Source organism: Entelurus aequoreus, linkage group LG08, assembly GCF_033978785.1.
Source record: "Entelurus aequoreus isolate RoL-2023_Sb linkage group LG08, RoL_Eaeq_v1.1, whole genome shotgun sequence".
NCBI lineage: Eukaryota > Metazoa > Chordata > Actinopteri > Syngnathiformes > Syngnathidae > Entelurus > Entelurus aequoreus.
Genome location: NC_084738.1, coordinates 79,511,368 through 79,528,849, shown reverse-complemented (window position 1 = coordinate 79,528,849; position 17,482 = coordinate 79,511,368). Strand labels below are relative to the sequence as shown.

Here is a 17,482-nt window from a genome sequence, read left to right as displayed (position 1 = left end):
AGGGGGCGTCATCACTAGCGAGCACACTTTTCTCCGTCTTCCTCCAATCACTTAAACGAGCAAGAAGGCCAGCAGAGGCGTGCTTTAAAGTACGCAAACTAAAAACCTCCATAAACCCAACAAGAATGACATTCTGAAGCATAAATCAACATCAACGATGCCAGTCTTGCTATCGGAAAGAAAGCAGTTTTAAAGAATTATTTGGTTGGGGTACGTACCTTTTTATTTATTATACATATTATTTTCAAAGAGGAGTTCGATGCTAAGCTAACGGTGACAGCTGTGTGACTCAACATAACATGATGGCAGGAGATGACACTCAAATGCCACTTTTACGATACTAGAAACACATATTTACACTATTGAGGAGAAATTCGACAACTCTTCTTTGCTAATAACTTTACAAATTCGTACCATTTAGGAGCCCGAGCCGGTGTAACGCTCGCATGTGTTAGCTAGCTTGGCTAGTCATGCTAGCAAGAAAGCTAATAGTAAACTTCCGACTTCTCTATTCGAGCACTCGAACAAAGTATGTTTTATGCGGGTTTGGAAATTATAATTCATTTAGGTATTATTTAGTCAGTGTTCAATTGTAGCCCATTCATTCACTTGAAGGGGAAGTGCACTTTTACAATCCCCATGTAAAACAAGAACACATGTTATTATACTTCTATGCATTCTAACTCGTAAATAAACGCTAGTAAAAGTCAGCTAACAACGGAGCCAATAGGAGTTGCTCTAATCCGCCTATAAAGCGCTCTAAAAACATCCGTCATCGTTTTATATACATGCTGTAATGGAATAACATTCATAATAACATGTAATATTGACATATTTTGCTCATTTTAAAAGTATTAATTTCACAGACTCATCACAGTGTTCGTTTTTCCTTTCAACAACAACACTACGCATCATGGCAGACTTTGTCAGTGTTAACAACTACTTTGGGACAAATGATGATCCAGAAACTTATATTTTTGAGCATGAATATAAGGAGGATGCTGTGTGCTAAACAGATGCAGCTTCCAAACCCATGTTGTTATGTTTATATGCATTCTAACTCGTAAATAAACGCTAGCAAAAGTCAGCTAACAATGGAGCCAATAGGAGTTGCTCTAAAGCGCTCTAAAAACATCCGAAAGCATTCGTTATCGTTTAATATACATGCTGTAATGGACTAACATTCCTAATAACATGTAATATTTACATATTTAGCTCATTTTAAGTATTAATTTCACAGACTCATCACAGTGTCCGTTTTTCCTTTCAACAACAACACTACGCATCATGGCAGACTTCATGAGCGTTGACAACTACTTTAGGACAAAAGATGATCCAGAAACGTATATTTTTGAGCATGAATATAAGGAAGAAGCTCTGTGCTAAACAGATGCGGCTTCCAAACCCATGTTGTTATGTTTATATGCATTCTAACTCGTAAATAAACGCTATCAAAAGTCAGCTAACAATGGAGCCAATAGGAGTTGCTCTAAAGTGCTCTAAAAACATCTGAAAGCATTCGTTATCGTTTTATATACATGATGTAATGGACTAACATTCCTAATAACATGTAATATTTACATATTTAGCTAATTTTAAGTATTAATTTCACAGACTCATCACAGTGTCCGTTTTTCCTTTCAACAACAACACTACGCATCATGGCAGACTTCATGAGCGTTGATAACTACTTTGGGACAAAAGATGATCCAGAAATGTATATTTTTGAGCATGAATATAAGTAGGAAGCTGCGTGCTAAACAGATGCAGCTTTCAAACCCATGTTATTACGTTTCTATGCAGTCTAACTCGTAAATAAACGCTAGTAAAAGTCAGCTAACAACGGAACCAATAGGAGTCGCTCTAATCCGCCTATTAAGCGCTCTAAAAACATCCGAAAGCATCCGTCGTCGTTTTATATACATGCTTTAATGGAGTAACAATCATAATAACATCAGGGTTTCCCACACATTCATTTATTTGTGGCGGCCCGCCACGAAAGAATTACGTCCGCCACAAATAAAAATAAATTTAAAAAAATTAAAAAATAAAAACAATTTTTTTTTTAAATTTTTCTTTTGTCCTCTCCAGCTTCTCAGGCAAATCATATAGTTGATGTAGATGCCCATATCGGCTGTTCAGATTTACTTTACAAAAAAGAAGTGTAGGATACTTCTCTTGTTGCCTTATTTGTATTTGACTTTATTATATGTATTTATATTAGAAACACACCACTGTATATAACAAAGGGTGCAAAGTCTGCAGGCAGTAGGAAACACACGGTTAAGTGTAGGGAGTAAAACTGATGGCAGTCTAAAGTTCAAGATTTTTGGAGCTCTTTGTTCAGTGGATCAGATGTTTGATGAAGCTCTGTGTCTATCTACCACCACTACTGTTTTCTGTTTATTTGTTACTGACTGTGGCAGGACACCTCTGCCTCTGTTTCACTTTATGTTGCTGGTAAATAATATGGTTGTAGTAGTAGGCTAAAGTTAAATTATTTAGTATGCACTAATTAAAGGGGCAGAACTTTGAGACATTTTAGCTTTTATATTTTATAAGATATATTTTTTGTAAGAACCACAATTAATAAATATATTTCAGTGAATAACTTATTGTTCAAATCTGTATATAAATATGTACATAGTGTTGTAATTATATTGTAAAATGGATGGATGGATGGACGTTTAAAACAAAACTGTTATTAATTAGTAAGTATACATTTTTTGAGCCTTTTTAAAGAAAATCAAATCATTGTAGTAAATTATGCAAATTACTCGGTGATGTCATGGTAACCACGCCCATAGCCATGCCCCCACCGCCACAGGTATCTTGGCAGTTTATGGGAAACACTGAACATGTAATATTGACATATTTTGCTCATTTTAAGTATTCATTTCACAGACTCATCACATTGTTCGTTTTTCCTTTCAACAACAACACTACGCATCATGGCAGACTTTGTGAGCGTTAACAACTACTTTGGGACAAAAGATGATCCAGAAACTTATATTTTTGAGCATGAATATAAGGAAGCTGCGTGCTAAACAGATGCAGCTTCAGTGAATTACTAAGCATCATGTAGCATTATTGCTAAGTGTTGAACAAGATCGACAAACTACGAACATGATAAAACAATCACTTACTGCACAATTTCCACTTGTACAGGGACGTCATTTACAATCCCCATGTAAGACAAGAACACGTTGTTATATTTCTATGCATTCTTACTCGTAAAAAAATGCTAGCAAAAGTCAGCTAACAACGGAGCCAATAGGAGTCGCTCTAATCCGCCCATAAAGCACTCTAAAAACATCCGAAAGCATCCGTCGTCGTTTTATATACATGCTGTAATGGAGTAACATTCATAATAACATGTAATATTGACATGTTTTGCTCATTTTAAAAGTATTCATTTCACAGACTCATCACCATGTTCGTTTTTCCTTTCAACAACAACACTACGCATCATGGCAGACTTCATGAGCTTTGACAACTACTTTGGGACAAATGACGATCCAGAAACGTATCTTTTTGAGCATGAATATAAGGAGGAAGCTGTGTGCTAAACAGATGCAGCTTCCAAACCCATGTTATTACATTTCTATGCATTCTAACTCGTAAATAAACGCTAGCAAAAGTCAGCTAACGGAGCTAATAGGAGTGGCTCTAATCCGCCTATAAAGCGCTCTAAAAACATCCGGAAGCATCCGTCATCGTTTTATATACATCAGGGGTGTCAAACTCGTTTTCATTGAGGGCCACATCGCAGTTATGGTTGCCCTTAGAGGGCCGCGTTTAACAATGAGTAATATATGAATATACATGTGTATATATAATACATTAACAACATATTTTTTTACATACACAGCAAATTTTTAACATTTATTTTACTCTTAAAAACTGGCAGCTTAGTCACCATATATGAATATACATGTGTATATATACGATGAGGTGGCGACTTGTCCAGGGTGTACCCCGCCTTCCGCCCGAATGCAGCTGAGATAGGCTCCAGCACCCCCCGCGACCCCAAAAGGGACAAGCGGTAGAAATTGATGGATGGATATATAATACATTAACAATATATTTTTACATACGCAGCACTTTTTTAAAATGTATTTTACTTTAAAAACTGGCAGCTCAGTCACCAGAATTTTACAGTAAAAGCAGTGGATTTTTTACCGCATATAAAAAAATGGAATAAATAGAATGGAATTACAATACCACTGTTTTTAGCTGTAAATTCTTGTTGTTTTAATGTTTTTATTGTTTGTTTTTTAATGTTTTAGTGTCTTACTGTATGTAGAAAAAAACAGTACCAAAGTTGATTTTACAGTAAAAAACTCTGCAATGTTGTTTTCTAGACAGTTTGTAATGGCTACTGAGATGGATTTAGAAAGCAGAACAGAACAAGAGACCACCGTGGACCCAGACTCCAAGTACCCATTGAAGGTGCTTTATTGTGGAGGTACTTTATATCATTTGTACCTTCACCGTTTTCTCACTTCTCCATCAATAACCAACTGCCGTTGTCCCCCCTACAGTGTGCTCTCTGCCTTCAGAGGTAAGTTCAACCATCCTCGGGTTCAAGCCAAGAACTTTTGCGAGTAATCTGTCTCTTGTCCGCAGTACTGCGAGTACATGCCCGAGCCCGCCAAATGTCGGCAGTGGCTGGAGAAGAACTTCCCTGACGTTTTTGCCAGGATGACTCTCGGTGAGCCCACTTTGGCCGCCACGCCGCTAATAAGTTGATTCCTAACAGTTTGCCTCGTCATTCTGTCCAACTGGCCCGGCAGCAAAGGCGCCCAAACAGGATCCCGACGCTGGAGACACTCCCCCTGCTGGCGAGGAGGAGGAGAAGAAGAAGCAGAAGAGAGGTGCGTGCAGAAACCGTCCCCATACACCACACCTGGGCAAAGTACGGCCCATTAAGATTTTCAATCCGGCCCGCCAGATGTTCTACATCATTTTTTTAGACCTTACACATCCAAACTGTAGCTGCCATTATGATGTGCAGTGCTGTTTTTTAAATGACCGGAAATAAAGTATTATTGCTTCGCCGCTCCCAGTCTGTGGAACGCTCTCCCTGACCACCTGAGGGCACCACAGACTGTGGATGTTTTTAAAAAAGGCTTAAAAACCCTTCTTTTTTTAAAAAGCTTTTTTTTAGATATATGCATACTAGTTCTAGCTTTTAGGCTGTTGTAGTTTTTATTTTTATTATCTATTTTTATTTTTTTAATACACTGTAGCACTTTGAGGTTGTTTGCTCAATGTATTGTGCTTTTTACAAATACAATCTAATATTATTATTTCAATGGTTGAAATCTGCACTTTTAAGTGTTTCACGAGTTATTACGACAACAGGCCTCACATTTTAACTTTTTAAGGTCGAGGCAAGTGTTGCCTTAAAGGAGGGCTCATATTTTAGTTAAAGTCAAGTTAAAGTACCAATGATTGTCACACACACACTAGGTGTGGTGAAATTTGTCCTCTGCATTTGACCCATCCCCTTGGTCACCGCCTGGGAGTTGAGGGGAGCAGTGAGAAGCAGCGGTGGCCGCGCCCGGGAATAATTTTTGGTGATTAAACCCCCAATTCCAACCCTTGATGCCGAGTGCCAAGCAGGGAGGTAATGGCTCCCATTTTCATAGTCTTTGGTATGACTCGGCTGGGGTTTGAACTCACAACCTACCCATCTAGTGGCGGACACTCTAACCACTAGGCCACTGAGTAGGTTGTGTGTATGTGTGTGTATATATATATATATATATATATATATATATATATATATATATATATATATATATATATATATATATATATATATATATATATATACCGTATTTTCCGCACCATAAGCCGCACCTAAAAACCACAATTTTTGTCAAAAGCAGACAGTGCGGCTAATAACCCGGTGCGCCTTATATATGGATTAATATTCATATTTATTTTCATAAGGTTTAGGTCTCGCAACTACGGTAAACAGTCGCCATCTTTTTTCCCCGTAAAAGAGGAAGCGCTTCTTCTTCTACGGTAAGCAACCGCCCCATAGAAGAGGAAGCGCTTCTTCTTCTACTGTAAGCAACCGCCAAGGTGAGCACCCGCCCCCGGAGAAGAAGAAGCTTGCGGATATTTAATTTCATTTGTTTTTCTGTAAAGACAACAAAATGTCTCCTACTAAGAGACACGCGTACAAGGTTCCACTGGCTTTTGATATTCATGTGAACCGCACTGTGGATACAACGGGAGCACGTACGGTGAATATTCGCACCACAGGGAATGAGAAGTCGTCCTACTGTGGTTGTAGCTTGCCATGCTAACGGCCAGAAACTTCCACCCACGGTGATATTCAAAAGGAAGACCTTGCCAAAAGAGAACTTTCCAGCCGGCGTCATCATAAAAGCTAACTCGAAGGGATGCATGGATGAAGAAAAGATGAGCGAGTGGTTGATAGACGTTTACGCGAAGACACCGGGTGACTTTTTTCACGCAGCGCCGTTCCTGTTGATCTACGACTGCATGCGCGTCCACATCACAGATGGTGTCAAAAAACAAGTGAAGCACACCGAAGAAGAATAATTCGAGGGATTTGTAGATGAGTAATAACTTCAGAAAGTGAGCTTTAAATGTTTATTTTGTGTGTTGCGTGACACTAACGTATGAGCAACGTTGAGTTATTGATGTTGCTATTGCTCTGCACTATTTTGAGTGTTACTATTTTTGTGATTGCACATTTGCACATTACATTTTGGGAGTGAACAGAGTTGTTAGAACGCTGGTTTGTAATATATTATTAAAGTTTGACTGACCTATCTGACTGTTTTGTTGACATTCCCTTTAGCGTAGCGTAGGTGCGGCTAATAGCACGGGGCGGCTAACAGGTAAACACAGTTTTGAAATATGCCGTTCATTAAACGTGCGGCTAATAACACGGGGCGCCTTATGGTGCGGAAAATACGGTATATATATATATATATATATATACACTGTTTTTGTAATTATTTAATAATATCAACTTGTCAGCTTTTTGTCACTAAATGATGCCTTTTATCTAAATTTTTACATTTTGATAGAGGGAGGTATTTTTTTTGTATTATTTATTTGTTTTTAAGTGATGTACATTTATATGTACATGTAGATGCTGTGTCCGGACAGATCCATTAAGATTTTGAGCGAAAATATTTCATATAGGAATCAACAATACACAATAACTGGGGGTGTGCGTTGTTATGGTTTACGGGGTAGGTCGCTTTTTTTTTGTTTCGGTTTCGGCGGCCGCGGGTGTTTGTACTGCGGACGGACGGTGGTGGTGATGGTTGCTGTGGTACTGCCGGCGGTTGGCGTCGCTGTGTTGGGTTGGAGTGGTTGGGGGACTGTGGCTGGTATCTGTGCGCTTGTGGGGTTGTGGGGGCTGGCTGGCGTTGGCTTGCCGTCTGGTTTGGGGGCTGGCGTGCGGACGGGGTGCATTGACTTCTTCCCCAGTTGGGGGGCGCCATCCCCTGGCCGGAACTCGGATGGGTACGTTGCTGTGTGGATGGCCGGGATGCGGTGTTTGCATTGGGCATGGGGCTGTGCAGTTTTTCTGCGTTTGGTTGCTGGTATGGGCTCTGCGGGGTTTGGTTGGGGCGGGCGGGGGCTGGCTTTGTTTGGCGGGGGTGGGCTCGCGTGGCGTCACGCTAAAGTGGTCTGGTGTGGGTCACGGGCCGTGGGGGGGGGGGGCGGCTTCCTGGCCGTAGTTCCTGGTTGTCGGCCGCATGGACTGGGGGGATGTCCGGGCCCTCTACTCCTCCTACTTATAGCACACACAGTCACACAAATATAGGACTTTGGGGGATTGTCCTGCGGGGAGGCATGGCGGGGGGTTGAGGATGCCTCCTATGGGGCTCCAGTCCTCCTGTCTTGTCCCCTGCTCGTCCATCCCTCAATCTTAGCTGCATATTAGACACTTAGGATTTGGAGGGCTCGGCTTGGTTGGGACCCACCAAGACCTTGATGTCCCCCAATTTTAATCGCATTATTAGTTCCCACAAGCATACATATCTCACTCACGTTACAGTACACGCATCAACTGGAGGTCGGCTGTAATGGCTGACCTCCTAATTTTAACTACACAGTAGACACTCTGGGGGCCTTGTACACATGCATGTGGGGGATTAGGGGGCCGGCGCGGATTCCGGGGACTGCGTTCTGGTGGCCTGCCAGGCTTTTATTAATTTATTATTATTATTATTATTTTTTTATGTGTATGTATGTGTGTATATATATATATATATATATATATATATATATGTATATATGTATATATATATGTATATATATATATATACATATATATGTGTATATATATATATATATATATTTTTTTTTTTTTTTTTTTTTAGTATATATATATTTTTTTTTTTAAATTTTATTTTATTATTTTATTATTATTTTTAAATAATTTTTATTATTTACTTACTTTATTTTATTTTATTATTTGTTATTTTTAATTTAATTTAATTTGTAATTCATTTTATTATTATTATTTTTTTTTTTTTAAATTATTATTATTTTTGTTTAATGTTATTATTTATTTGTGTGTGGCGTCGCGCGGGTCTCGCTTCCTGTTGGGTGGGGTCCGTGCCCGTGTGGCCCGACCTTGCGCTGTGGGGTCTCTGTTGGCGACTTGATGTGGTGGCGGCGCGGCGCACGTGTCTGGTCTGGATACTGTACTTGTTTGGGCGGTGGTGTGTTTGTGCGGGTTTGGGTTGGGGTGGTGGGGTCTTTTGGTGGGGGGGGGGGGTGTTGGTGTCTCTTGTTTGCGTGTTGGCGTTTGGGCTTGCTGGCGGGCTGGCGCTGGCTGGTCTCTGTGATCCTGTTGGCGTGTGGTTGCCGGTCGCAGGTTTTTTTTTGATCGCTTTGATCTGATTGGGTGGTGCTGGCTGTCTGGGGGTGTTGTGGCTGCTGTTTCTGCTGCCGTTTGTTTGTGGTGTGGGCGTCCGTGGCTGCTGGGTCTGGTGCAGGGGGGTGGCTGATGTTGTGACTGGTGGCAGCGCGCGCGCGTGGTGGTTGTCGGGGCTGACAAACTGTATGTGTATGTGTGTGTGTGTATGTATGTATGTATGTATGTATGTATATATATGTGTATGTGTATGCATGTGTATGCATGTGTATGCATGTGTATGTGTGTGTATGTGTACATGTGTATGTTTATGTGTATGTATATATATATGTATGTATATTTATTTCTGGGGGTACGTTCTGGGCCTGCCTGTCGGGTGGGGGTCGGCGCCTCAGGCTACTGCATCCGGACTGCGTGTCTGGAGCTCCTGGGTCCCACCGTCCATCTCTTCCGGGTGCCCGTCTTGGTTGGGGCCTGCTGGGTCTGGTCCCTGCGTCTACTGTGGTAGCTTGGTGCTGCAGGGTATTCCGAGGTGCTGCGAGTCGGCCAGTTGTTGGGGTAGCAACCTTGTGTGTCAGCATGTCTGTGATCTTCTTTTAATTCTCTTTTTTTTTTTTTTTAATAAATAGATTTAATTATTTATTCATTCTTATTTTTTTAAATATATTTTATTAATATTATTTTTTTATTTTTTATTATTATAATAATAATAATTATTATTATTATTATTTATTTATTTTATTTATTTATTTCCCTATCTCAGGGGGTGACTCGGCGGGGCGGTTGCTGGTTGTTTCATCTCCATCGTTGGGGTCCCTGCGGGTGGGGTGGGTGGTTCCTGTGGCCCCGTGCTGGGTGGTCCTGTGGCGGCCGGCTTGGGTGGGGTGGCCGTGGGCTGGCCTCGCCGCGCTCTCCGGGGGTGGGGGGGGGCTCGTGGGGGCCCTGTTGCCGGTGGGGCGGGGGCGGTCTTCCCGTCCGGTTGCGGGGGGTCTCCGGGCCCCTCGGGCGGGGCGTCCCGCCTTTCTGTCCGTGTGGGGTGTGGTCTCTCGCTGGCTTGGGGTCTGGCTGCCCCCTGCTTTTCTCGTGCCTTGTCCTCTGCCGGGTGCGTCTGTCTGCGGCCTGCTGCTGGCCCTTGTGGGCGGCACGGTGGGCCAGGCTCTGGGGTTCCTGTCGCTGTCCGGCTTGGCTGCGTGGGGGCGGTGGCCCCTGGTTCCCTGGGCACCACACCTACTGTTTGTGGGATGGGCTCTCGGGGAGGCTGGGGCCGTACTCTGGCTCCCGCACACACTGGGAGTCAAATGTATTGTACATGCAAATTCACATATACTCACACACATACATACAGACATACATAGGTACCTACGCTCCCACATACATATACAAATAAATACAGTACATATTTACACACTCAAAGTTCGTACATCCACACGTACATTCATTATACAAACATACTGTATACACATACTGTACATATACATTCACTGTAAAAACATACATATACACATACTGTACATATACACTCACTGTACAAACACACATATACACATACTACACATGTACATTCACTGTACAAACACATACTACACATATACATTCACTGTACAAACACACACATACATATACTGTACATATACATTCACTGTACAAACACACATATACACATACTGTATATATATACATTCACTGTTCAAACACACATACTGTATACACATACTGTACATATACATTCGCTGTACACACATATACACATACTGTACATATACATTCACTGTACAAGCACACATATACACATACTGTACATATACAAGTACATATGCACACATACACTCATGCACATAATCACGTTTCATCAAACATATATTAACGTTGTTGCCCTAGGGCACATATGTCAGAGTCAAGGCCCGCGGGCCATATCCGGCCCGCGAGAAGGTTTTTTACGGCCCTTGGGATGATCTTGATTTATTATTAGAACCGGCCCGCAGACCGCAGATCTTTTACACGCACCAAGCGGATGCCGGTCCAAGGTTCCGAAAGGGGGCGAGCGGCCCGCCGGGACGCGCCTGCCGGCCGAAGGGCTGCAGCCCGGCCGTCAGTCGCGGAGCCCGCCTTGCCACGCGCGCCAAGGGGGCGGGCCGAAACCCGGCCCCGAGGCCCTGAGACTTCTGCTTTGTTTCCCCAAACCGCGCGTCACCGCCGGGCCCGCACCACCGGGCCCGCACCACCGTCGGGCTGCAGCCCGAGCATCGGTGGCGGAACCCGTCATGTGCCGCGCGCGCCAAGCGGAGCGGGGGGGTCAAGCGGGCCGAAACCCGCAGGCCACCCCCTCACCACGAGGCCCTGAGACTTCTGCGTTTGACCCCTACGCGCGGCCCGTCGGGACGCGCCCGCCGTCAAGCCACGAGGGCCAGCCGTCGGGTCGCGGAGCCCGCCGTGCCACGCGCGCCAAGGGTCGGGCCGAAACCAGCGGGGGGTTTCGGGCACCCAACTCGCCTCCCTCCCACGGAGGGAGGAGGGGGGTTTAATGTGAACATTACTGTGCAATCACATATTTAGAGTTTTTACTCAATTCAAGTTTAAAAGTTAAAGTTTAATATTTGTTTTCACTGCATGTTACTTCTCCTTAAACAAAGTGTTGTTTTTGATTTATAGATTTTTGCACTTTATTTTATTGTATTTCAATTTAATTATATTTTAAAAATATTTCAGTTGAGTGGATGATAGAAAATTGCTATTATTGTTTTTTTCTTTGAAGTAAATTTAGCCCACTTTTGCTAAAATAGAAAATATAGGCTACTGATGGTGCCTTGAATACCGGTTTCTTTCATTTAATGTTCATGTTATGGGGATTTTTATATAAAGGAAATTTGTCTTTTGTGTCTGTTGAAAATTAAAGATTACTGACAGAGCCATAAGAAAATATTGCTTTATTTATCTGATCATATTGGAATATATTTGTTAGGTTTTCAGTAGGTTCAATTAGGTTCACTAGACTATATGCGTCATTTAAAAATTTTTCAATGAACATTCGAACAGTCCGGCCCTCGGCTTGTAGCTAAATTTTTTATTTGGCCCTCCGTCCATTTGACTTTGACACCCCTGCCCTAGGGTAAACTGGGTATAACACATGGCACACTGACAAAGCTTAACCTATTGTTACTATAACAATCTACAAGGTTAATGTAGGTTGCTTTTCTTTTTCCCCCTCCATTTTTCTGCATTCTTTTGTATCTCAAGTTATCATTACGTATATGTACTGTTGCATTTGAACAATTGTATTGTTGATAATAAAGGTAAAGTATTGGTATTGTTTATTATCAATAGCACTATTTCTATTGGTATTCATATTGCTCCATTTTTAGTGTAATAATGCTCATTGTCATTTCTGTATTTTTTTATTTTTATTTTCGCTAACTGCTTATTTGCTATTACTTTTACCATCATATTTGTACATGTCGTATTTGCTGATGTTGCTCTGTTGTTGTTGTTGTGTTTGCTGTTGTTGTTTTTGTCTCTCTGTCTAATCCCCCTCTTGTCACCACAATTCCCCCCTCTGTCTTCCTTTTTCTCTCTTTCTATCCCCTCCTGCTCCGGCCCGGCTACACCAAATGATAATATAAATACATTTAATAAAGTCAAAATACAAGTAAGGCAACAAGAGAAGTATCCTACACTTCTCTTTTGTAAAGTAAATCTGAACAGCCGATATGGGCATCTACATCTGCTATATGATTTGCCCGAGAAGCTGGGCAGGACATTAAAAAACAAAAAAAAAACAATACACAATAAAACATTAACAAAATGATGTGTCACATGAATGGTTTTAGAAGTAATACCTTTTGTGACATGACAAAAACACAAGAAATGTAAACAAGCATGTTTACTTTTTGATATTAAAATAAAACAAATCAGTTTGGCTAATGAAGATAAAGTCTAATAAACAAGCTTTGTTCTTCTCCAACAACGCCTCCTTGTCGTTCAGTGCAACAGTTTGGCCAACAAAAACAAAAGAGGAGTGACACCTCACACATCAAATACACAATCTTCACAGCCTGTGTTCAATTCAATGAGATGACAAAACATGTGAGCTATTATTGATGTTATTGGAACACTGATACAGTTTGCAGTTAAATAATGGCGTGAACACCCCAGTAAACAAACTTTATAAAAAAGTTGTGACAACACGTGAAACATCGCCTGCTGCATGTTTCCTCACCTCATTGACTCTCAGTCACAGCGGCTGATGGAGGCTGTATTGAGAAAATAAAAGCAACATCAAATACTTTTCTCCTTGGCTGTATACTTTTAGTATGGAGACAAGTGTCTCCAATATTGTCCACACTTGTCTCCATCCAAACACAGCAGTGCGCTCTTAAACACGCGCCGTGAAGTGAGGGAAATTGAGGTTAAACCAAGCGCTCGGCTCAGTTTACTCCGAGGGGAAATCTCCGCAGCAAAGTCGATGTCGTTGGTCAGCCATAATTATCAAACCAAACGACGATAGTGCGCCTGACTTCCTGTTGCCTAAAATGCATTAATAAATGACATTTTTTCAGTAATTAAAAAATTAGGCGGTATTACTAACCGTCAGGAATTCTATCGCAAATTATCATTATACCGTTTATTGTTACATTTCTCGTCCATTAACAAGTACAAAGTCAAAGGCGGTCAAGGCATGTTCTTGCCGTCGATTTCGGTCATTCTTTTTAGGGCATTAAGGCAAACGACGTGAGCGGTCGCGGCTTTTGCCACGGTTTCCGTGGTTAAATTCGAGCCCTGCAGTAATCTAGGTCACAGCAGCTCAGACCAGGAGCAGCAGGTTTACGTTTGCGTGCTAGCATTTTGAGCTAATTTTGCAACCCGTTTAACCTACAGTCATACAACTTGGTATGTGACATCTGTTATCTGTTAGTGTGCTAATGTTAGCATGCTAGCAAGCTACCTTAAGCATGCTAACTTTTTCATCTAATTTTACACTTTTTTTCTCTTTTTCCACAGCCATACACCTTACAGCCGTGTTACTTGAGACATGCTAACTGTTAGCAGGCCGTCGTTAGCACACATGCTAAGTGTTAGCATTTTAACCTCTTAAGGCCCAAACTGTTTGTTTACACGCTTTTTTTTTATTTCTCTTTGCTGTTTGGGCTTATTGGACCCTAATTAGAATAAAAACTAAGAATCATCTTTTGATATGATGTACTTAGTCCATAAGTACACAAATGTGTACTTCATGTTTAGTGACATGCTAATTCTTATTTTTACACTTTTTTTCCATTGTATGTTATGCTCTTCACACACCACCAGATGGCAGTATAAGTGTCCACATAAGCGGCCATAAGACCCCAATTCAGTAGTGTACACAATTTTGGAAATAAGAGCTAAAAGGTGCTGTCCACGCATGTGGCCACTAAGCCTTTAGAGGTTTTTTAATGTGTGCATGCTAACATTTTAGGCTAGCTCTAGCTCATTTTGTACGGTTACACCTAAAACTCACAGATTCAGACACTCGGCACCATTAATTGTCTTTGTTCATATGTTTGTTTGTAAATGTTGAACTTTACAAAATAAAGGTGTATTAAATTTTTTAAATAATTTTGTACTTCCTGTTGGAGCAGCAGCCCAGTCGGTCCTGAATTCAGCGGGGCCCTCTGCTGGTTGCTGGCTGGTACTGCAGGTCGTCACACGTTACTCATGCTATGTTTGTTGTGTAGGTGGGCGTGGCCAGATCAAACAGAAGAAGAAGACGGTGCCTCAGAAAATCACGATAGCAAAGATCCCGCGAGCCAAGAAAAAATACGTCACGCGAGTGTGCGGCATGGCCACTTTTGGTAAGTTCACCCTTTTAATCATCACGTACCTTTTTTTAAAATTATTTTTTATTATGAAAAGGCCGCTTTTGAACGCTAACGCTTGCGGTCTCTCTGGCAGACATCGAACTCAAAGAGGCTCAGCGCTTCTTTGCGCAGAAATTCTCTTGTGGCGCCTCCGTCACGGCCGAGGATGAAATAATCATTCAGGGAGATTTCACCGATGACATCATCGACGTCATCCAAGAGAAGTGGCCTGAGGTAAGACTCGTTTGACTTCAACATCAAAATGTCCTCGCACAATACCTTCCATTTCACCCAAGTCATATACACTGAGGTACCATGCCAGGCATAGGCTTCCAGGAGCAAGCAGCTACACAACAGCTAAGCACACAATAGCATACAAGCTAGACATATGTTATAACTCTACCATAAAACAGCACATTTGTCAGTATCAAATTATTACAGTTGCCTATTACATACAAAGTCTCCAAGGCAGGAACGTATTAGAAAGTATCCAGTAACAAACGTGTCCGCATCATTCACAGTGGCCTAGTGGTTAGAGTGTCCGCCCTGAGATGGGTAGGTTGTGTGTTCAAACCCCGGCCGAGTCATACCAAAGACTATAAAAATGGGACCCATTCGCTCCCTGTTTGGCACTCAGCATCAAGGGTTGGAATTGGGGGTTAAATCACCAAAAATTATTCCCGGGCGCGGCCACCGCTGCTGCTCACTGCTCCCCTCACCTCCCAGGGGGTGATCAAGGGTGGTGGGTCAAATGCAGATAATAATTTCGCCACACCTAGTGTGTGTGTGTGACAATTATTTGCACTTTAACTTTAACTAAATTACTGTGGCTACTCGCTGTCACCAAACAACAAATGACCACTCCACTTCAACTTGAAAACAGCACAAGTCCATTTCAGACGAGCGGTGTGGAATGTTAGAAAAAGTCTGCTGAAGTGAAAATGGTCAAACAGAGAACAATGGTAGCTATGGAAAACACCAAGTGGAGTGGTAATTGTTTTTTTGGCGACACTTAGTGGACACAATCATTCATGAAGTTAAGCTCATGATACGGACACGTTTGTTACTTGCTACTTTCTAATAGGGTTGTACGGTATCTGGTACTAATGAAATACTGCCGTAGTAATGAATCAAGAACAGTACTATACTGACTTTTTCCCCCCTTGTACATAACAGCATGCTGTTCTTTTTTTTGGCAGAAGATTGTTAAAAAGAGCAGATTGTCACATGGAGGATCTTTAACTAGTCTTTTATTGCAGTAGGTTATTAACAAAAGCATCAAACTTCTGCCGTATAGAAGATCTTTGACTAGCATTTTTGGCAGTATGTTCTTAAAAGAGCTGATTGTCACATTGAGGATCTTTAACTTGTTTTATTGCAGTAGGTTCTTAAAAAGAGCATAGACCTCCTGTCACGTAGAGGATCTTTGATTGGCATTTTTGTTGTAGATTCTTAAAACAGCAGATTGTCACATGGATGATCTTTGACTGGTGTTTTTGGCATTATGTTCTTAAAAACAGCATTAACGTGCTGTCGCAGAGAGGGTCTTTGACTGGCATTTTTTGGCAGTAGGTCCTTTTAAAAACAGCAGATTTTCACAGAGGATCTTTGACTAGTGATTTTGGCAGTGGGTTCTTCAAAAAAGCATCAAGCTTCTGTCGTATAGAGGATCTTTGACTAGCGTTTTTGTCAGTGGGTTCTTAAAAAGAGCAGAGCACTTTTGTCACATAGAAGATCTTTGCAGACAGTTTTTAGCAATAGGTTTTATTTTAAACAGTGCTGTACTCCTGTCAAATAGAGGATCTTTCCTGTCAAATACAGGATCTTTTTGGCAGTAGGTCCTTAAAAAGTGCAGGTTGTCACATGGATGATCTTTAACTAGTGTATTATTGCAGTAGGTTCTTAAAAACAGCAAAGAACCTCCTGTCACATGGATGATCTTTGACTGGTGTTTTTGGCAGTAGGTTCTTGAAAACAGCATGGACCTCCTTTCGCAAAGAGGATCTTTGACTGGCATTTTTTGGAAGTAGGTCCTTAAAAACAGCAGATTGTCACATGGTGGATCTTTGACTAGTGATTTTGGCAGTAAGTTCTTAAAAAAAGTGTCAAGCTTCTGTCATATAGAGGATCTTTGACTATCTTTTTTGTCAGTAGCTTCTTAAAAACAGCAGAGCGCCTTTGTCACATAGAAGATCTTTGCACAGCGTTTTAGCAATAGGTTTTTTTTCAAACAGTGCAGTACTCCTGTCAAATAGAGGATCTTTGATTAGTCTTTTTTGTAGTAGGTTCTTAAAAACAGCAGATTGGCACATGGAGGATCTTTGACTAGTATTTTTGGCTGTAGGTTCTTCAAAAAAGCATCAAGCTTCTGTCATATAGAGGATCTTTGACCAGCGTTTTCGGCAGTAGGTTCTTAAAAACAGCACTCTTCTCACATAGATGATCTTTGCACAGGGTTTTTAGCAACAGGTTTTTTAAACATTGCAGTACTCCTGTCAAATAGAGGATCTTTGATTGGTATTTTTGGTAATAAATTCTTTAAAACAGTAAATGGTCACTTGGAGGATCTTTGACTTTTGTTTTTGTCAGTAGGTTCTTAAAAACTGCAGAGCGCTTTTGTCACATAGAAGATCTTTGCACAGTGTTTTTAGCAATAGGTTTTTTTAAACAGTGCAATACTTTTGTCAAATAGAGGATCTTTGATCTTTTTGTAATAAATTCTTAAAAACAGCAGATTGTCACTGGGTTTTGTTTTTTTTTGCCATAT

General features: G+C 41.4%; 1 protein-coding gene across 3 annotated transcripts in view; it reads left to right on the top strand.

Moving 5' to 3' along the window:
- Window positions 1-19: 19 nt before the first annotated feature.
- LOC133655248 (density-regulated protein-like) overlaps window positions 20-17,482 on the top strand; it is a 17,875-nt gene continuing 412 nt past the window's right edge. The window contains exons 1-7 of one of the 3 annotated variants that reach the window (XM_062055229.1): window positions 20-210; window positions 4,365-4,468; window positions 4,545-4,564; window positions 4,630-4,714; window positions 4,797-4,877; window positions 14,593-14,709; window positions 14,810-14,949. In XM_062055229.1, the coding sequence (XP_061911213.1) occupies window positions 4,375-4,468; window positions 4,545-4,564; window positions 4,630-4,714; window positions 4,797-4,877; window positions 14,593-14,709; window positions 14,810-14,949 (537 nt within the window). In that variant the 5' untranslated portion in view covers window positions 20-210; window positions 4,365-4,374. Of the gene's footprint in view, window positions 211-4,364; window positions 4,469-4,544; window positions 4,565-4,629; window positions 4,716-4,788; window positions 4,878-14,592; window positions 14,710-14,809; window positions 14,950-17,482 lie in introns of all 3 variants that reach the window. The other 2 variants (XM_062055228.1, XM_062055227.1) reach the window with 2 other exon arrangements.